At 43.9% G+C, this 21,190-nt stretch overlaps 1 protein-coding gene across 1 annotated transcript in view; it reads left to right on the forward strand.

The window, feature by feature from the left end:
• LOC145404980 (uncharacterized) overlaps nt 1–21,190 on the forward strand; it is a 65,563-nt gene that overhangs the window by 4,862 nt on the left and 39,511 nt on the right. The window contains exon 4 of the mRNA XM_080276483.1: nt 11,590–15,271. Coding sequence (XP_080132609.1) covers nt 11,590–15,271 — 3,682 coding nt within the window. The remainder of the gene's footprint in view (nt 1–11,589; nt 15,272–21,190) is intronic.

Consider the following 21,190-nt stretch of genomic DNA (forward strand, 5'->3'; position numbering starts at 1 on the left):
GTTTTTTCACATCAGCGAATTTTTTGCGATTTTTTTTGCCAATTTTGGTGTGCTTTGAATGTGTAGTTTCGGCTGCCCAAAATACACATAGACACACGGCTGCTGCTATACTACATATATATATATATATATATATATATACTGTATATATATATATATACAGTACCCTCGCGTCCAACACGCGTTAGTCCAGCACGATTCAGGTCCAGCACGGAGAGTAAATAATTAGTAGTATTTAATACGATTTAATTACTGCAACACGAGTGTGTTAGCATAACACGCACAGAGCTCCGAGAAGTTGGCGAAATCCGCAGAGTTCAACTCTAGCACGATCACCCCCTGTCCAACACGGTCATACTGGACATTCCCATGATGATGATAGCCAATGAAAACTTCTAATCAAGTAGCCTTCCCCGCCCGCTATCGTGCCGTGATCGTGATGCCGCCCAATTAAAAACGCTTCTGGTGTCACGTGATGTTTTGTTTAAATTTCTCCCGCCACAGCGCCACTCAGTCGCATAATTGCATTGGAAGGTGCTTTTTTCTTGCTGCATTTTCTGCCCTTGTTACAGCATTTTAACCTGCTCACGATGCCTAGGAAGCCTTCTGAGAACCCCAAGAAGCGTCGGCACCTCCCTCAGGCCACCAAGCTAGAAAGCATCGAAAGGAAGAAGAAAGGGGAGAGGAAAGTTGACATTGCCAAGGCCTACGACATGAATGAAGCCAACGTGAGGATCATAATAAAAAACCAAGACAAGATCCTGGCAGCCGAAGGCTATCACACGGCACTTCATACCAGGTTTGCTGAGGATACAATGGTAAATCGGAACGGTAACGTGGTAAAATTGCCGACGATACCACGGGCATTTGGAATTCATCTGGATGGATTCCTGCCGAGGATACGACGGGCAAAACAGTGTGACCAAAACCCAGGCGACTCGACAGAGAATGTATCGTACTACAGCATTGAACATTTAGCCTGACACTGAATACATATTAATATTTTAGAATAAATATCAATCGTTTTGAAACCCTTCTCATTGGCGTGTGTACCAGTTTATAAACAAAGTTGCTTCTACTTATTCTCTACTGAGTCAGCGACAGCGATCACTTTCCACAGTCACGAGACGGGGCTCTGGCAACAGTGTGAGAAGCAAGCCGTTTGCCGAGAATTACAGAGTGCTAGGATAGGCAGAAGCAGGACCTTCCATGGCTGTGGACGAAGATAGTGATTCTGAGTGTGATTTCGAAGGATTTATGAGGGAGGTTGAGGAGGAGCAACAGCCATTACCTGCTAGTGACGCCAGCAGCCATCCTCCGGGGACCCAGTAGGACTACCTACAGCCTTGGATACCACCTTCCATTCCCAGCAAGCCCACCAACACTATCCTTAAAGGTTAGTTATCATTCATAGCACAGTACCATTTATTATAATTACAGTAGTACCGATATATGTATAGGTATATGGTAGGTATTTAGGGTGACTTTTCCTAGGGTTGCTGACATAATTCATTTTTCCCCATAAGCTCTGTTGTTAGTCCAACACGTTTTTGGTCCAACACGTGACCCATGCATGACAATATTACCATGTTGGACGCGAGGGTACTGTATATATATATATATATATATATATAATTATAGATATAGATATAGATAGACAGATAGATAGATAGATAGATGGAATAGTATGATACAGAGAGAGAATGAAAGTGAAAAATAACAATAGTACATTGCTGTCGGACATGTGGCGAGGCTCTTGTTTCAAACTGTTTGTAAAAAGTAACTAGCCTTAACAGAGAAATCCACAACCCAGATTCTGGAGGTCCCTTAACAGAGTGCGCCACTACCCAGATTATGGAGGTGCCATAACAGAGTACCCCACTACTCTTTTGCTGGAGGTGACATAGCAGAGTTACCCACCACCCAGATTCTGGAGGTGACTAGCAAATCCGGCAAAAGAAGAAGAAGAATGCTGGCCACTCATTGACCTGCTGGCTATCGCCGCAGGAAAAAAAAAAAAAAAAAAAAAAAAAAAAAAAAAAAAGTGGAAGTGTAGAGCAGGAAGAAGGTTTAAGGGAGATCACACAAATTAGTGTGGAAGGGATGTATGGGAAAGCAGTGGAGAGATCAGCAAATGATGAAGGTGGTGTGGGTGACGAGGGGAAAATGAGGTAAGGGCAGTTGTAAAAAGTTTTATATTGTAGAAGGAAGACGAGAAAATAAGATGGTTGGAAAGGATATGTGGATGGAGACTATAACAGATGAACAGAATCATCATAAGGGTGGGCAGTATTGGGACTGAAACAGATAACAGGGAGCGTATGGATTGATGGAAAAGATTTACCAAGGTGTACCATTGTTGGTAAACATTGCAGATTAAAGTGTCCTTAGGGTGTTCTTATTTTTAGCAACGTTTAAGCCTCCACATAGAGCATAAACAGGCCTGCAAAACTGAACACTTTACTTAAGGTCCACCCTTCCTTCTAGATATTAACACAACAGAAAACTGAAAGAATAATATTAAGAAGAAAAGTGGAGGATTAGTAAGGAATACACGGGTGGAAAATGAGAGGGAACAAGAAGGTTTGTTTATAAAATGGGGAAGAATCGTAAACAAATGGGGTGCATTTTGTAGGAAGAGGTTAAATGGAGTAATGAAATTGTAATGGTAGGTGTTCTAGGGTTGGCTTCCCGTCCCTCTAACGCCTAGTGTGTAGCTGGGTTCTTCTTCTAGACCGGAGCTTAGACAAATAAGAGAAAGGCAGGACACAAAAACTTAGGGCAACAACCTTACACGTGTATTACTAAATTCTACAGTGGAACAGGTAGATGTCATGAATACAGATATACTGGACAGTTACAATTCTTAGGCCTAGATATGGGTTATTAGTATCGCGCAGGATACTACTCTGGTCAAGGTCGGGTAAGGTGAATAGCACTTAGGGCAGAGGGGTTACTGGTAGATACTATTACTGCAGGAAGTCCAAGTTTTATATATTGGTGGAGTGGGTGGGACTATTTCACAATGGTAATTACTGCTGTAACACTGGGGTCTGTGTATGATCCTAGTATGATGTGGCGTTATTAGTTGGTAGCGTATTCACTGTAATAGACCTGTATTTCACTGCTTGGCCGTGTTCACGGTTTCACTGTTACTTTTATTTAATTCACTACTCTTTTGTATTGTCACTGATGCTTTTCTATCGGACTTCCTTTATACTGTTAATTCACTGCTCTGCCTTCACTTCACTAGGTCACGGACACTGTGCTTTCACTGTCACTCTTTTCGGGTCTGAGCGTCGTGGCGGTCAGGTACAAGGATGCCAGAGGTGACAGCCTCACTACTGATGGGGCTGGGTTCTGCCAGGGGCCTCTGTGTTCAGGGGCCATGGGACCACGCGTAGGGGCGTCCTTTCTCGTTCGGGGCTGCTGGTGGCAAAGGTCCTGCACTTTCGGGACTTGGGGCGGGAGTCCGGTCCTCGGGGCTGGGGCCGAATAGCTGCCTGAACTTCTCACTCAGGCGCCTGACGGAGGACAAAGATATCTGGCATCTGGGTGTAGGAAGGTCCCGCCCGGGGGTCCTGGGGGTGGTCTGGAGGTCCCGAGGGCTGTGGTCCCCGGTGTTCGGAGACGCCGTCAGGAGGGGGCTGTGGTGCCGGCCTATGTCGGGGTCCGTGAGGCGAGTCCTCTCTGGGTCCTGCTGCAGGGAGAAGAGCCTGGTGGAAGTCACGGGGCCTCTTCAGTACTCCTCCAGGCGGGGGACTCCCTGTGGGTTGTAGGTTGGCGAACAGGAGTCAGCACCTGACGGAGGAGCAGTTACCAGCCGTTTCCTGCCATAGGGCCCAGCTACTGGCCGTGGCCTTCTGGGGGCACGGCTGCAAGCCGTCGCTAAGGCCCGGCTACTGGCCGTGGCCTGGGAGAGGGAGCGGCTACAGGCCGACTCAGGGGCACCTTCAGAGCGGCTGCAGGCTGTTTCCTGACAAAGGCGGGAGCGGCTACAGGCCATCTCCTGATTCCCTCTGGAGTGGCTACCAGCCGTCTCCTGCAGGAGGGTTGAACGGCTAGAGGCCATCTCTCGAGGGGCACCTTCAGTGCGGCTACAGGCCGTCTCCTGATGAAGGCGGGAGCAACTACAGGCTGTCTCCTGTTTGCCTCTGGAGCTGCTGCAGGCCATCTCCTGTAGGAGGGTTGAGCGGCTACAGGCTGTCTCGTTAGGGGCACCTTCAGAGCAGCTACAGGCCGTCTCGTTAGGGGCATCTTCAGAGCGGCTACAGGCCATCTCCTGACGAAGGCAGGAACTGCTGTCTCCTGTTTTCCTCCAGAGCGGCTGCAGGCTGTCTCCTGTAGGAGGGTCGAGCAGCTACAGGCCATCTCGGTAGGGGCACCTTCAGAGCAGCTACAGGCCAACTTGGTAGGGGCACCTTCAGAGCGGCTACAGGCCATCTCCTGATGAAGGCGGGAGCGGCTACAGGCCATCTCCTGACGAAGGCGGGAGCGGCTACAGGCCGTCTCCTGTTTTCCTCCAGAGGGGCTGCAGGCTGTCTCCTGTAGGAGGGTTGAGCGGCTACCGGCTGTCTCAGGGGTGCTGATTGGAGCTGGCGTAACAGCTCCACCCCGTGGTTGGTTGTGGTCAGCTCGCCCGGAAGGCAGTCTTGTATTCCTGCTATGGTGGCGGCGGGCGAGCTCCGGGTCATAGGGGCGTGCAGCCCAGGCGGACTTATATCGTTGTTGCCCTGAGTCCCGGCGCGCTGTAGGTGCTCCTCGGTGGGCTCCTTCTGGGGGTGTTAGGTCGCCCTCTGTGGCACCATACTGCATTTTAGAAATGAATGAATATGCAAGGTGTAGAGTATAGTGGACAGTACACTTAACAGAAAGAATAATTGGAGAGAAGCAGGAGTCTTGGAAGGATGCTGAGAACGTGATTCTATAAGTTAAACTTGAAACCTAAATGGTAATTATATTAAACTAGAAAATTAGAAAGTTCAGAAAATCATGGTGTACCATAAAATATCAGTAGCGTGAATACTCTTATACTCAGTTCTTCATACGCATTCTTGCACTCATACTCAACACAGGCTCTCTCTCTCTCTCTCTCTCTCTCTCTCCAGGCGATCCCAGGCGTTGGTTAGTTACCCCCAAATGTGACCCCAACTATGACCCCTTTGTTCCGGGTGCATGACCTGCCATCATACCCATCACCACTATTACATGAAGTCACCACCACCACTAATAATAATAATATTAATTATAATAATACTGCATCCATTAATTTACCTCAATGCCACCACCACCAACACCACCACCACTGCCACTACTACTGCGCGCTTTAACATTACCACATAATGCCACCACTATCACCATCATGACCACACTTAATACTTTTGCACACGTTAACATTACCACAATGCCACCACAACTACCACCTTCACTACTACTACTACTGCTCTTGCTACTGCTAGTAGTTCTAGGAGTAGTAGTACACCCTTTACCATTACAGCATAATACCACCACCACGGCCACTACCACTCTCCCCATTACCATTATCCCATAATATCATCAGCACCACTACATCTATTACAGTCACCAGCAATGCAATCACCACCACCACTACTCCCATTACCATTATCACATAATGCCGCCACCACCACTACTACCACTGAATCTGTTACCATTACCACATAATGCCATCAGCACCAGTACTACCACTGCACCCATTACCATCACCACTTAATGCCACCACCATCACCACTATGACCAGTGCACCCATTAACATTACCACACAGTGTTGCCTCCACCATCACTGTTGTTACCACTACTACTGTTACTACCATCACCACCACCACTGCACCAATTACATGTACCATAAGTATAATAACACCACCATTGCACCTATTACCATTACCACCTAATATCATTACTGCACCTGTTTACATTAACATAATATCACCATTACTACTACTACCACCACTGCACCCCCTACCATTGATGCATAATTCCGCCGCCGCCAGCACCACCACCACCACCACCGCCACCACCACCACCACCACCACCACCACTGCTCCCATTTCCATTACAATATGCCACAGCCACCACCACACCCATTTCCATTACCAAATAATACCACCATTACCACTGCACCCATTGCCGTTACCACATACTGCCACCACCAGTAGACTCATTACCTGTTCCACATAATTCCACCACCACCACTTCACCCATTATCATTATTACATAATGCCACCACCACTGCTGCACCCACCGCATAAAGCCACCACCGCCATTCCACCCATTACCATTACCACATGTATCCACCATTACCATTACCACATAATGCCTCCACCACAAGTACCACCACCACTACCTCAGTGTCGCTGCCGCTGCCATCATCACTACCACCACCACCTCATAATCCTTCCTCCGCCACCATCACCAGTACCGCACTCATTACCATTACCAGTACCACATAATGCCACCAACACCACCACCACTGCCCCTGTTTCCACTACCACATCATTCCACCATACCATCACTACCTCTACACCCATTACTCTTACCACATAATACCACCACCACTATCAGCACACCCATTAACCATTGCCACATACTGCCACTACCACAGCAACCCATTACCATTGTCACATACTGCCACTGCATCCTTTACCATCGTCACATACTGCCACTGCCATTGCATCCATTACCATTGTCACATACTGCCACTGCTACTGCATCCATTACCATTGCCACATAATGCCATAAGCACTGCCATTGCATCCTTTACCGTTACCATATAATCCCACTACTACATCTGCACCCTTGACCCATACCACAGAATGCCACCACCAACACCACTGCCAGAGCATACCTTACTATTACCACATAATACTACCACCACCACCACCACTGCACCCATTACCATTATCTTATGCCATTATCACCGCAGCAATTGCCATTACCACAGAATGCCACCACCACCACCACCACCACCATGACTACCACTGCATATAATTATTTCCATTACCTTATAAATCCACTACCACTGCACCCATTATCATTGGCACACAATGCCACATCCACCACCACCACTACCACTGCACCCATTACCATTTCCACAGAATGCCACCACCACCAGCACAACTACCCCTGCATATAATTGTTGCCATTACCTTATAAATCCACTACCACAGCACCCATTACCATTAGCACGCAATGCCACCACCACCATCACTACCACTGCACCCATTACCATTACCACAGAATGCCACCACCATCACCACTGCACTAGAGATGTACTATTACCAAAATTTTGACAGATACTGATACTACAAAATTGGACCAATACCAATACTATTACTACCAATACCGATACTGTGAGGGAGGGTGGTGCCTGTCGTCTGAGGGCTGTGGGACAGGTCCCTGAGCTGCTGATGCGAGGCTACCAACCTGTCTTGTACATGTCCATGGTGGCAGATGTGGCTCATTACCAAAGAATGTAGTATATTACTACACACCATTTACTCATAATAATATGATATGAAATAATTGGATATTACCGGTAATTTATTTTTCATCCCTATAAAACATCCAAATTCTTTTTATACAGTAACTTCCAGTGAGTGATATGCTACACACTAAATTCCTTTTAAGTATCGGTAGTATTGGCAGAAAATCATCCAATACCGATTTTGTTACCTATCCTCTGAAAATGGGCCGATACCACTGATACCAATACCAATACATTGGTACATATCTACACTGCACCCTCTACCATCACCACATATTGCCACCACCACCACCATTGCATCCAGCAGCATTGCCACATTGCCACCACCACCAAGCACTGCCACTGCACCCAGTACCATTACCACATAATGCCACCACCACCACCACCACTGCATCAGTTGCCATTACTTATGATGTTACCTCCATCATCACCGCTGCATCTAGTAAAATTACAGCATTGTATTACCACTACATTTGCCACATAGCAATGCCACCAACCATTACCACATGCTTCTACCTGCAGATATCACTTAATCATTGTATGGTTAAAGTCTCAGCAATCCGTCATCACAATATCTGGCCCAGCACAAAATCCGGCACTGCTGGCTCGGCTCTATGTTAAAGCAACATCCAGCAACTTTATGCAATATCCATCACCGAAATGGGACATAACCAGCAGTTCTGTGCAATATCCCGCATAGGGGCATATCAACCAGCTTGTAATCGGTAGCCAACAGGCAGTTTATTACTGTATTATTGTACTGAATCATTATTTTAATGTATTTTATGCTTAGTTTTCATCTTTTCCTCATGGGAAGGTTTTTAGGATAGAGGGTTGAGATGGATAGTACCACAATATCCGGCTCAACGCCGAATGTTGAGCTGATGGGGGGGTACTATGCAATATCTGGCGTTTCACATTATTCATCGTAGGGCTTGGCTGAAGTACAGTGGATAATTGAGAGTTTACTTTATTGTATGCTTTAAACTTTACTATAGCATCTAATCGTAGTTTACCACTAGGTACCACTGCATTAACTAAATTTATATCAGCATCCGGTACACCAGTATTTTCACAGGCATCACCGCAGAGTGCATATACAACCATTTACAATTTTTCCCATAAACGTTTGTCACTTTTTGTGTCATTGGCCTTTCCTCGTAACCATTATTTTCATAATGACTGCCACCACATGGACTAAAAATTACTACTTTTACTACTCATGTTTTCATTGCCCAAGAATACTCCTTGCTTTAGGTTAATTGATCTTCTTTTTCTGTGCCTGCCCTCCTCTCTTCCTATTTCTTCCATCCTTGCTGTCATTTCTTATTGCTTTTCTTTCCTTTACAGGTGGCTTTACATTGAGTGGTTTCCTGTAAGCCAAGAAACCATTTACAACACTGGGTGGTAACCATATAACCAAACCATATGTGCTCCTTACGTGTCAACAAGTGGGTTGGTGGAGGTTAGTGCCCCTCCCCGTAAAACAAATAACTCAAAGTTAAATGGCCAACCCTTACGGGATTATGATGTCTGGCAATAGATAGATAGATACTGTAGATAGATAGATTTCATGATTGTTATCGCTTCTTGCTTCGGGTTGATTTATTTCATGGTTGTGATTGCAGTAGAAATTTCATATTTTACATGGCAGCATTTCCCTGCAGTGAGATTTGTGCTTCTACCAGTGTTCTCTATGTGAGGAAAGGAAGGAAAGGTGTAGAGTTGCAACAGAATTTGATGTAGAATTAAAAAGAAAGACGAAGAGATCAGAACATTGGAGCTCACGGTGTAGGACAAAAAAAAAAAAAAAAAAAAAATGCGGGGTTTGTATAACTAATTGAACATTTACGAGATATTTGTTGATGTGTCGGATGGGCATGACATGTTTAAAATTTTATACTCCTGATATACTGTACAAGGTAATCCATATCAGAAAGTCATGAATGCCTCTGTGGTGAAATATGAACAAAAGACACATGCTATCCTAGTCCTCAAGTCTTTGTCTTGAATAGAGATACTGTACAGAGATAAGGAATAAATAATATCAAAAGTTTCAAGCCTAGAGAAATTTTCAGTTGGACAGCTTTATTCTTCTGAATGCATAGGTACTGTATTGCTAATTAAATAGTTATGGGAATGATCAAGCTGTGTGTAATACTGAAAAGTTTAGAATCTTGTTAAGAATTCTACAGCTTGGTGGGATGTGGAGGTTGAAAGAGCAGTGGAAGAGAAAAGAAATGAATAGGGTGGATAAAAGAAAATAATGAGAAGAAGGAATAGATTGGGTGTAAGAAATGTGAAGAGATCAGCAAAGAGAGAAAAGGGGAGGTAAATAATGAAAATAACACAATGAAAATCAGAAATTATTTTGGAAAGAGGTGAAGAACTGTAGGAATGAGAGTGGAGAATAATAAGAAAATGTGAGGGATTACATGAAGGTTTGTAAGATCCCACATTAATGCATGGGTGAGAATCTGGTATGACTTGAGTGCAGAAATGTAAGGGGCAAGAGCATTGACAGTGGGACTACTGAGAATTGTAAATGGAGTGCAGACAGTGGTTAGGATAAGAAACAAGGTGATTGGCAATTGTGAAGTAAGGAAAAAAGGTGGTTTAAGGAAATATGATGGATTCATAAATATGTTAATGTAGGTATAGCTAGGGTGATAGTAGTTGCTGTGGCCCCAGGATCGTCTGAACTTGAACCTAGTGGACTGCAGACTGAATGTGACCTTCTCTTGCAGTTTACCATCCACCTTGTAGTGAATAGGAAGAGAGTTGAGAGATGTTTGTATAGGCTACTAGCCTACTATCACCAGGTAGCTCTTATGCCCAGTTATATTGGTGCCACCTTGTGAATGTGCTCATCTCCAGCATCAAGTAGGGTGGAGGTTGAAAGTGGAAGGAGGCATGTTATACCAAGAAGAAAGTTGATTGATATGCAAAATGAGTGCTTGAAATGGGATGTATGAAAGTGATGAATGAAATTTGTACAGTACAAGAGTATGAAGGAGCAGGTGATGAGTGCTTGACACTTTTTGTTAAACTTTATAGTTGATGGAATGACTATTTGATAGGTGAATATGAAATGCATATGTAAAGAAAAAATGCAGGTGGTTAAGCTTGTTAGTTGAAACCATGATTCCAGGGGCTTGAATGACTGTATGGTCATTTATCTGCATATGCTGTTGATAGTTTTTCCCACTTTATACTTTCTCTTCCTTTTTTTTCTGGATCCAACCTTACCTCATTCTAGGTGGAAAAAAGGTCAGGATGTTGATGATGATGATAAATGAAGCATCTGATTTAAGTGTGAATAAAATGCAGTAGACCCTTGCTACAATGGACCCCAGAATAGTGGATATCTGATCTAATGGATGCCACGAAGCCCACTGAAGTTTCATTGGTTGTAGTGAACAATGTCTGTTACATGGGGTGCAGTGGGATGCGGTTCATATGTTTTCTACTTTTTTTTTTTTTTTTTTTTTTTTAATACTCCAGCCAACCCTGAAATTCCTATCTCTCCATCTTGATTGCTGAGTTGTGAAAACATTCTAGTAATACTGTATTAGTCATGAAGAACTGCTCTGACAAGGATGTGAAATAAGCCGCAGAAGGGCAAAATTATGGGCTAATTTTGTGTAAAATGGATATAGTGAAAATTTTTAGGACTAGAATATGGAGTTGTAATCATTTACTTTAGTTTCAAACATGTGCTTGAAATCCCTCCCCAGGGCAGACCCTTGCATATAACGGACTGTTGATTTTTACCGACCTTGCTTGGGTCAGCTGTATGAATACAGTCATAGTAATTGTATAGTTAATCAAGATAACTTTTTAATCCACTGCTTGTTTCAAGTTCCCTTATCTGGGGAGAAAAAAAAAAAGTTTAGTCTGAGTAAACTGCATAAAGATGCCCATAACTACAAAAGAGGTTAACATCATTTCCTGGCATTCTTCACTTTCAGCACTTACAACTGGATGAACTCAAATACAGTACACAAGTAGAATAATTTTACATATATATATATATAGTCCTTGAGTATGCTTCTGCTACCTATTGATCAAACATTCTGGTTTTGCAGGTGGTGCTGACACAGTTGGACCATTCACCACAGAAGGGGAAAGGATTTATAGGCCGCAGTGGTGCCCTCAGCCAGAGGCGTCCACCATCACGAGGGTCCCGTCGCTCCTCTACAGAGAGTCTTACTCATCTGCAAGATCATCACCTTGCAGAGGACCACCAAACCACACCCAGAATTGTCAGTATTCAGGTGCATCTTGAGGGAAACCCGAAGCCACAGCCACAGAAACAGTCTGATTACACATTAGAAGAGACACAGGTACAGAGTCAGGATTCGCATTGCAAGCTAAACCTATCCCAGGAGAAACCAAGAACTGTCCGAGAGGTTGTACAGCAACAACAGCAGCAGGAGCAACAACCTTGTGGCCAGTTCACCAGCAGCCAAATCAGGAAAGAGACAAGACGGAAACTCTTGGAACAGCGTAGCCACCGGCCAGGAGGGCCATGTGGAGGTTCCAACCCAATCCTTAACACTTACACCTCGGAGGCAGAGGAATCCTTCAGGCGAATTAAGGAAGAGGTTGCCCGCTTAGCTGCTAAGAGAAAGTCCTCTTCTGATATATATGATTCATGCAGTGACACATCCTGGTGGGAAACAACTGATTTTCATAAGCAGAAAGATTGTAAGGGGTTGACAAATGAGCAGGGGTCATTATTAGACTCTCCATGTATGACCCATGAAAAAATTACTGATGAAAACAGGTCATCGTCGGAAGCAGATGTGGTTATTAGTGACCGTGAAAGTATTGCAGATTCTGGTCAAGTGAACCGCCGCACTGTCATAACCATAAGCCAGAAGAAAAGCAAGTCTGCAACCAGCTTGACATCTGAGGACTCCACACCACTGTGGGTAAGGGACCTGCAAACACGAAGGTCACTGCGAGGAGAGGAAACAAAAGCCAGGTTCATTCCTATCAGCATTGATCCAGATTTCAAAGGTGGTATAAATGTGTCAATTGTCAGCCAGGCAGACCAACGCAGGGACTCCACTTCTCGTATGTACGTACGCCAAAGTGACTCAGAGAATCGACCATCACGAGCTAGTGCTTTTAATGTAAGACAGACCATAGAAAAGCGTCAGCTTCAGCAAGAGAGACGTGAAAGGCGAGCTCTAAGGGAAAGAATAAGAGAGCAACTTCGAAGCTTATCTGAAGGAAGGGAACGGAAAGATTCATCAAGCTCTCATGTCTCATCAGTTCACAGCCAGAATTCTGTACGTTCAAAGTCCATGAGCTCTCTTGACCAGGATCAGGACGACTACAGAAGTGAATCACCACTATTCAAAGTTCAGTCTAGTCCTACCTTAGAAAAAGAAAAGGAGGAAGTCCGAAGTTATCTGTTTGGTGCTTCCAATTTAACTGAAAGCGGTGAGGACTGTCAAACCATCTTTCCGCCACCCCGCCACCGATACCAGTGCCCCAGAAAGGTGTCCAGTTCCTGCTTCCCTCACCAGCATCAAGTACAAGAATGTGAATCTGACCTTAAGCATTCTAAAGTTTGGCAGGGGGCTCAGTCGTGGAATGCGCTAAAAACAGATCAAGAGGTAGTTGATACTAGAAGAGGCAGGGTCAGCAAGTCAGACGATTTAGTTCAGCTTGTAGATCAAGAAAGTGTATATTCATCAGTATCAAGTGGTTCATCAGTACTGTGGTGGAAGGAGCACAGGCCTTGCCAGGGAGAGCACAGGCTTCAACTGTCTGGGCACTCACCAACAGGGAGCCCAGAGCCTTTGGATGTGTGTACTGCAGATCAGGCTTTAGCTGCCCCCATAACTAAACAGGACAAACCTTATGACAAAGGTGAGAATTCACCCATCACACCTATCCCACCACCAAGGAGACACAGGTTAAGTCTGTCTGCAGGACAAATCACGCTGGAGGAGGAGGAGAAGCCCAGCTGGATCCGGCTGGCCAAGGAGCGACGGAGTCTGCGGACGGCTAGACAGGTGGACCAGCTGTCCGACAGAGCCTCGACGGCCAACACGGAGCCAGAGTGGGTGTCAAGAGCTCGTAAAAAATTAGAATCACTCAATGTAACACTCACAAGCACCACTGACTTCAACTGTGGTAGTTCCTGCGTTACTGAATCTTCATCAGCGTGGAGTCGAGGTGGGTTGGATGCACTTGATGACTTAAGAGAAGAAGCGTCTAGAATTGGTGAGGAGTTGGCTGAGGAAGCAACAGCCCGCTTGAACAAAGAGTTGGGGTTGCCCCACACTACCTCCAAGATGCTGGAGCACGCACCAACGTCACGTGATCCATCAGTCGAACGACCTAGAGTTTCATTTGATGCCAGTGCCACCGAAACATCTGATGGAGACTCTACTCGAAGGTTGCGCACACGCAGATCTCAAAAGGAAGAGGTTCGTTTTGGAGATCTCAAACATGACTGGGGGGGTGCACAAACAAAAACCAACAAAGTTAGTAATGGTAAGCTGAAAGAAATGAGATTTGGTGAAGTACAGGTGAAGGAAACTCCAGTAGAAGTATGTGAACTAAACCAAGAAACTAAATTTGGGGATTCAGTAGCCTCATCTACCCCACAGAAAGCTCAGACAACTACAGAATCAGTGACAGAGAAACGTCCTATAATGCGCTTTGGCGATACTCCACTCAACCTGTTTCCTAATGGTGGGCCACGTGGAAACACCAACAGCTCTAAATTTGAGAGTGTGGCAGGTCCAGACCCTACCAAAATGACAGCTGAGCAGCTTAACCAAAATGTTGAGGAGTATGACTTCCCAATACCCACAGGGAAAGAAGATGCATCTGAACTCATGAAGTTCCTGGAAGAGAGCTTGAAAAAGGTCGAAGTGGTGCCTGAGGTGGTGTGCTCTGAGGATGACCGACCAAAACCCAAGAGCATCTTGAAACGAAGATCAGTGGAGAATGTGCTGCAGGAGTTAAAACGTGAGGAGCAAAGCGATTGGCTTCAAAAGGTAGAACACCGGAAGAGCGCATCATTTGACTGGGACTGTGTAGGTAAGGGAGGTGAAGCGGGCTTGGACACCACACACACCAAAACCCTTGGCCACACTCACACAAAAACACATACTAATCAGTCAAACAGTACTTACAAGCCCATGCAAGATCAGCATCACACCCCACCTACATCCACACCTACAGCTACTTCAACATTCACAGCTACTAATGCTAGCTTTTTTAATGTTAAACTGCGTCATGTGTCTCCTAATTCACGCCAGCCAGCCGGCACTAATGACTCGCTTCGCTTCCACGCTGAACAGTCAATACACAAACGCACACAGGGGGTTTACATGAATGGAGGACGACATAGTGGAGAATTCTCCTCCCTTACAGTCCTCCCAAGTAGCAGTGGGAGAAGAGAGAGGACTCAGCCATTGAACCAAGGTGGAGGCAGTCATGGGTCATCCCCAGCATCTAGTCTGGAATCCTTATCTGATTCCAGGGGCAGTAGTCCAACTACTGACCAGACAACGGCTCACACCATGAGGATAGCTCTCTGCAACACAGATCAAGAGGAGCATCGATGGGTGAGCAGGAGAATAAGAGTGCAAGAGGAACACAGCAAGACCCAGAATGACTGCTCCACCCAGGACACATCTGGGCATAGGGTAGGCGTGCAGGTGAAGCTTCAGCTTGTGCAGGAGCCGTCAGCACCAGCTTGGGCCACCTGCAGAACTGGTCGTACCTTTACTACATCAGGTGAGTTGTCATACCGACACATATATACTATCAGCAGCAAAAGTTTGTCATCTCTCTTGCCTTTTTCTCCATGGACTTTGAAAAGAGTCTTGTGACTTTAAAGCAGTTGACATTGAGGCCTGTATTTGGCTACTTAGTGTCATAAGTATCTGAAGTTTGAATTCTTGATGCTAATTTTCAAAGCCCATGAAGGGAGAGGCCTGAGAAGTGACAGGACTTTTTCTGGTGATGGTACGTGCATAGCTCTGTTGTAAGTAGTCTATCTTTCTATCTACTGCCAGACGCCATAATCCCGTAAGGGGTGGTCACCTGACTCTGAGTTATTTGCTTTGTGGGGAGGGGCACTAACCCTCCAACAACCCACTTGTTGACACGTAGGGAGCACGTATGGTTTGGTTATATGGTTACCACCCAGCGTTGTAAATGGTTTCTTGGCTTACAGGAAACCATTTGCCTTGTCACTCAACGTAAGGCCACCTGTAAAGGAAAGAAAAGCAGTAAGAAGTGACAGGAAAGATGGGAGAAATAGGAAGAGAGGAGGGCAGGTTGTAAGCAGTAAAGTCACTATTTCATCCCATTTTACGGTCTTTAAACCTCATATAGTTGCACCCCCCCGCCTTTTTAATTTATTTATTAAGGAGTACTTCCTCTACCTCTCTCATTCAACTAAATACCAGATATCCAGTATTTAAATTACACACCCAGCCATTTTTTATTGAAAAGGTCATTTCAGCTATTCATGATATACCACTGTACACACCTCAGTGTCATGCATCCCACTTAGTTAAAAGGCAAAAGTTTGAAGAAACTTTGAATATACTGTATTGTAATTCTGAATGCTTATAGTAGTTAAACACTGAGAGGATTATGTTAGATCTCTGATGCCTATAGTTTGAGGACATTTTATCCTATTTTGCCCTGACTACTGGTGAATGACTAAACTCAGCCTGACAGATTCGTCAGGCTGAAGAGGTGAAAGCTCAGCATACTTTTAGGGGGGGGGGGGAAGTGAAATACTGTGTGCAGCTTACAAATCATGCATCACCCATGCCCTTAGCTTGAGGATATTTCATTATATTTTACTCTGGCTAATGCTAAATTATTTAATTAGAGAGAGATTCCTCAGGCTGAAGAGGTTGAAGATGAACATATTTATAGAAAAAAAAAAAGATAAATTTGCAGCTTATCATTCATGCATTATTCTGAATAAAGGGGGAAGTGAGATACTGATACCATATACAGTATGGCATTGTTGAAAGTTACACTGTTTGGGAAAAGCTGGCCTATCAACGAGATAGGTGTCAGTTGCTGTTCATTCTGTTTTGTTTCCTAATGATAAATCACTGAAGTGCTTTGTTAATTTCCATGCAGACTCATATAGTTATCCACATTCTCCAAAACCCCTTTTATTATCATCATACATTATACCTTTTTGTGCATGTTGAGGATCTTCAAGCGCAAGTAAATTTAGCCAATTTTTTTTGCCCATTTTTGGGAGTGTCATTGTTTTGCTTTGACACTCACATTATCAGAGCTGTGCTGAGGAAATGCAATATACATCTGTCTTCACACTGTTTAAATGACCACCAGCTGTAGTTTATAATCAAAGTTACTTGATTTGACTGAAGTGTCATTGATCAACCATCATCCACTCACTTGATGTAGTGCTGCCTACTTCTTCCTTAGCCTTTATCATTCTTTTTCTGTGCCTGCCCTCCTCTATTCCTATTTCTCCCATCTTTCCTGTTGCTTCTTATTCCTTTTATTTCCTTTACAGGTGGCTTTACATAGAGTGACAAGCCAAATGGTTTCCTGTAAGCCAAGAAACCATTTACAACACTGAGTGGTAACCATATAACCAAACCATACGTGCTCCCTACGTGTCAGCAAGTGGGTTGGTGGAGGGTTAGTGCCCCTCCCCATAAAACAAATAACTCAAAGTCAAATGGTCACCCCTTATGGGATTGTGGCATCTGGCAATAGATAGATAGATTGATAGTCATTGATCAGAAAGTTTTATTTTGCCCAGTACAATTAGTCTGTTACAGTACAATATTATCCTTTTGCACACGGTACAGTAGTGCTTACAGTACTCTGTTTTCTCATTTTTCCCTCCTTTCATAATTTAACTGGTACAGAGGCATCTTCCTGTCACAGAATGATCAAATTCTACTTCATATTCATTATATATATATATATATATATATATATATATATATATATATATATATATATATATATATATATATCCCATTGGATCCCAGGGTTCCTGGGCGAGGCACTGGGCTGGGAGGGCACTAAGCGTACCGCCCTCCGCCTATCGGCTCATAGTCGCGAAGCTCATGGGTCCCTACCCGGGAGTTCCCTACTTCATCAAAATTGAAAATTCCCAGTTCTGTCCTATATTGAGGACACTGGGCTCCAGTGGGTTAAAGAAGCTGACAGGTTTGCCAGTCATTAACCCATTGGATCCCAGGGTTCCTGGGCAAGGCACTGGCCTGGGAGGGCACTAAGCGTACCGCCCTCCGCCTATGGGCTCATAGTTGCGACGCTCATAGGTCCCTACCCAGGGGTTCCCTATTGTATGAAAATTTGAAAATTCCCAGTTCTCCCGTATATTGAGAACACTGGGCTCCAATGGGATATATATATATATGTGTGTGGACTCTGTTGTACAGTGGTAAAGTGAGCGTGTTCGTACACTGAAGAACGAGGGTTCGCGCCCCACGAGGGTAATAAACTTTGGGAGCTTTCTTCAGGCCATGTACCGCTTTGGCGGACACAAGGGATGCAGTGGTTGAACCAGTGTCGCATACCATTAAAGTGTGCTGGCACCCAGTCGGCTTGCTCATGCCGATTACACTTGGTTCACAGACTACATATACATCCAAAGCCACTCCAACACTACAATTACACTTACAAGCACTTGTCACCCTACACACAATCTCTACTAGACATCTTAAGCCACTTGGTAGAGATACATTGGCTGTATTGTCCCCGCTTCGGTAGGGATAGGCCAGTCCTGCAGTGGTCACTCAAACGGCTGATGAGACGAGATGAGATTTATATATATATGATACATTGGCTGTATTGTCCGCACTTCGGTAGGGATAGGCTGGTCCTGCAGTGGACATGCAAATGGCTGATGAGATAAGATGAGATAGATGTATATATATTCTGTGGAAGTTGATATACAGTGCATGGAGATAATGTGTGCTGTAAAATATTCACTCGCTTATGTGCATGGATATAAGATGTAGTTAAGCATGTTACTTGGTACAAGTATACCTTCGATCATTGTCACAGACAAATTCACTGTAACAGCATGTATATAATTTTCTTTTTGTTTTATCATTGTCATCCCAACTATTCCCAGAAAAAAACACTAAATCTGTCATGTAACAGCTTGCAGTACCCTGTTGCTGTAGATACATTTTCAAGAAGAGTACAGTGCAGCCTCCTTATGTGATAGGGTTGCGTCAATTGAAGACCTATTGCATAACGAATTATTGCATAACAGTGTCAATATTACATGGGGTCATTGGGATTAGGGAGGGTGTCCTCAACTGTGAAGCCTAAGGTGATCTAAAAAACCTTTGCCACCCACCTAAAGATTGTCCAGTGCCGGTACAAGCTGTCATTAGCGTCCCCTGGCCCCTAGGGTGGGGGATAGATGGAGGGCCTGAACGGCCACTTCACAAAAAGATTTGGTATCACTGTACTTAATATCACTCACTGCACTGTTTATTAAATACTTGTTCTGTTATCTGGCAAGAGAAATGGTGTTTCAGTGACCTTCCATGCACATAATAAAACGAAAGGCAGTGATCACAGCCAGTGTAAACACTGGGTGGGCATCTTGGCTTCAGCTGTGTAGAAGCCCAAAAGGGCGATGATGGTTACATAAGGTTGACTCAGTTTCCAAGTCACAAGTTTTAGTATTTCACACACAAAAAACTATCACTTCACTTATATTGCACACTGCACTATTTGTTTAGTATTTGCACTGTTTCTTGACTCAAACAATAGTGTTTCAATGGCCTTTCATGCACAAGGCCCAAAAGGAAGATGATGGTTACGATAGGTTGACACGATTTCCAAGTCACAAGTGTCAGTATTTCACACTCAAAAAGGTATCACTTACACTTAATATTGCACACTGCACTACTTGTTATGCACTAGCATTGTTATCTGGCAATAACAAAGGTGTTTCAGTGGCCTTTCATGCACAAACTAGAATGAAAAGCAATGATCACAGCAATGGTAAACACTGGCTGGTCATTTTGGCTTGTGTGCATCACCATAGGAAACCATTTACTATGCTGGGTGGTAACCATATAACTAAATTATGGTGCCTGGTGGTTTAGTGGGTAATTAAGGTGTTCCAGTTGACTTGAGCCTGTGTAGGTGTATATCCAAGGGGTGGTTGGTGTTTATTGCTCACATAATGCCACTCAGGGATGAGTGAGGCTGGTCACTCTCATCTTAAATGTCAGGACCAACTTGCCTAGCCCCAGGTTCCCATGCTCCTTTATGGGATGACATGGGATTGGATGATGGATGGATGGATGGAAAATTTTGGTACACTGGTTGGTAACAGGACCAGTATTTTTATATCAGCTGCCACAGTATATCAGTACTGTATTTTGCATTCATAATGTGAGGTTCATAATTTTAGGTTTACAGTACTTATTACAGTATAAGATCATTTTGACAGAAGTTACAGTGTACAGTACATATTGCTACAGGAATTACATTTTGATGTTGGTTATGTGCAGTACATTGTTAAATATCAGTTACAGATATGAAAATATATTTTGGGTTTCATATAGGATCAGATATTGTTATGTCATCTTTTGTCTCTTTACTGAGTTAAAGAAAGTATTTTTTTCCTCAGTCATCCACATGAAGTGAAAGTAAAGATACTACTTAACAGTTGCATTCAAAACCCATATTACATGTATGACATCAAATAAGCCTATCTCAAACCTTGAGAAGACTTGTCTGAGAGCTAATTAACCTCCACTGCAACATTCTGGAGCACTGGATACTCCTATTTAATTTTTGATATTCATCCCTTACAATGTAGTTACCCAGGCTAAATGCAAATGATTTGTGGCATCATATGAGCTGTTATTTAAAAAAAATACTTAAGTGCCAGACACTCCTTTTTGAGTAACTTTGGCACCTTCCTTACACACTTTTTATGATGTTGAAGTATTCTACTTATAATTTATATCGATGTATACAGTACTTGCTGGTGAACCAAGAATTCAGTGCACAAATTCATCTCCATAATTCACTTTTAAGCTTGTAATTTATGTGCACAGCACTGTGCTGGTTTATCAGTACAGTAGTGTATTCAGTATTTATGGCACTTTGTATATACTGTGGGAGTTATTTTAGCATACACACCATTTTTAAGTACATTATTACTCCAGCTGCATGTGTTCTTTACAGATTATATAAGTGGGATAGTAATCATTACCAAAACCTCAGTTTTACTTTGATGGTCAAATCAGACATCGCTTTCACCTCAGATACAAATAATATGCATGAATAGGCCCAAAACTGAGTTCACTGTAATATACCAGGATTGCACATTTGGCTAAAATGGAAAGACCTGTTTTGGTAATTTATTACCTGTTTATAATAGAGTTGTAGGTATTTTTGTTGTGCATTCAAGAATGTTGAAGTGTAATTCTGTAACTAGAGCCTGTTTTACTGTTTAATGCCTTCATTGTGCATGTTTAGTGATTATGAAAGTATGGTGTAGGTGTAGTGAAGGTGGAGGGTGGGGACTAACCCACACCATGTATGTTACCGTTGCAGCCCTGGCCCGCTCCTCCCTCCTAACTCGCCTCACTAACCGCCCCAGTCCTGCCTGGCTTCACTAGTGCTGCCTGACCTGCTAGCTGC

Source organism: Coenobita brevimanus, chromosome 65 (assembly GCF_032717465.1).
Source record: "Coenobita brevimanus isolate Jiangsu-jjx chromosome 65, ASM3271746v2, whole genome shotgun sequence".
Lineage (NCBI taxonomy): Eukaryota > Metazoa > Arthropoda > Malacostraca > Decapoda > Coenobitidae > Coenobita > Coenobita brevimanus.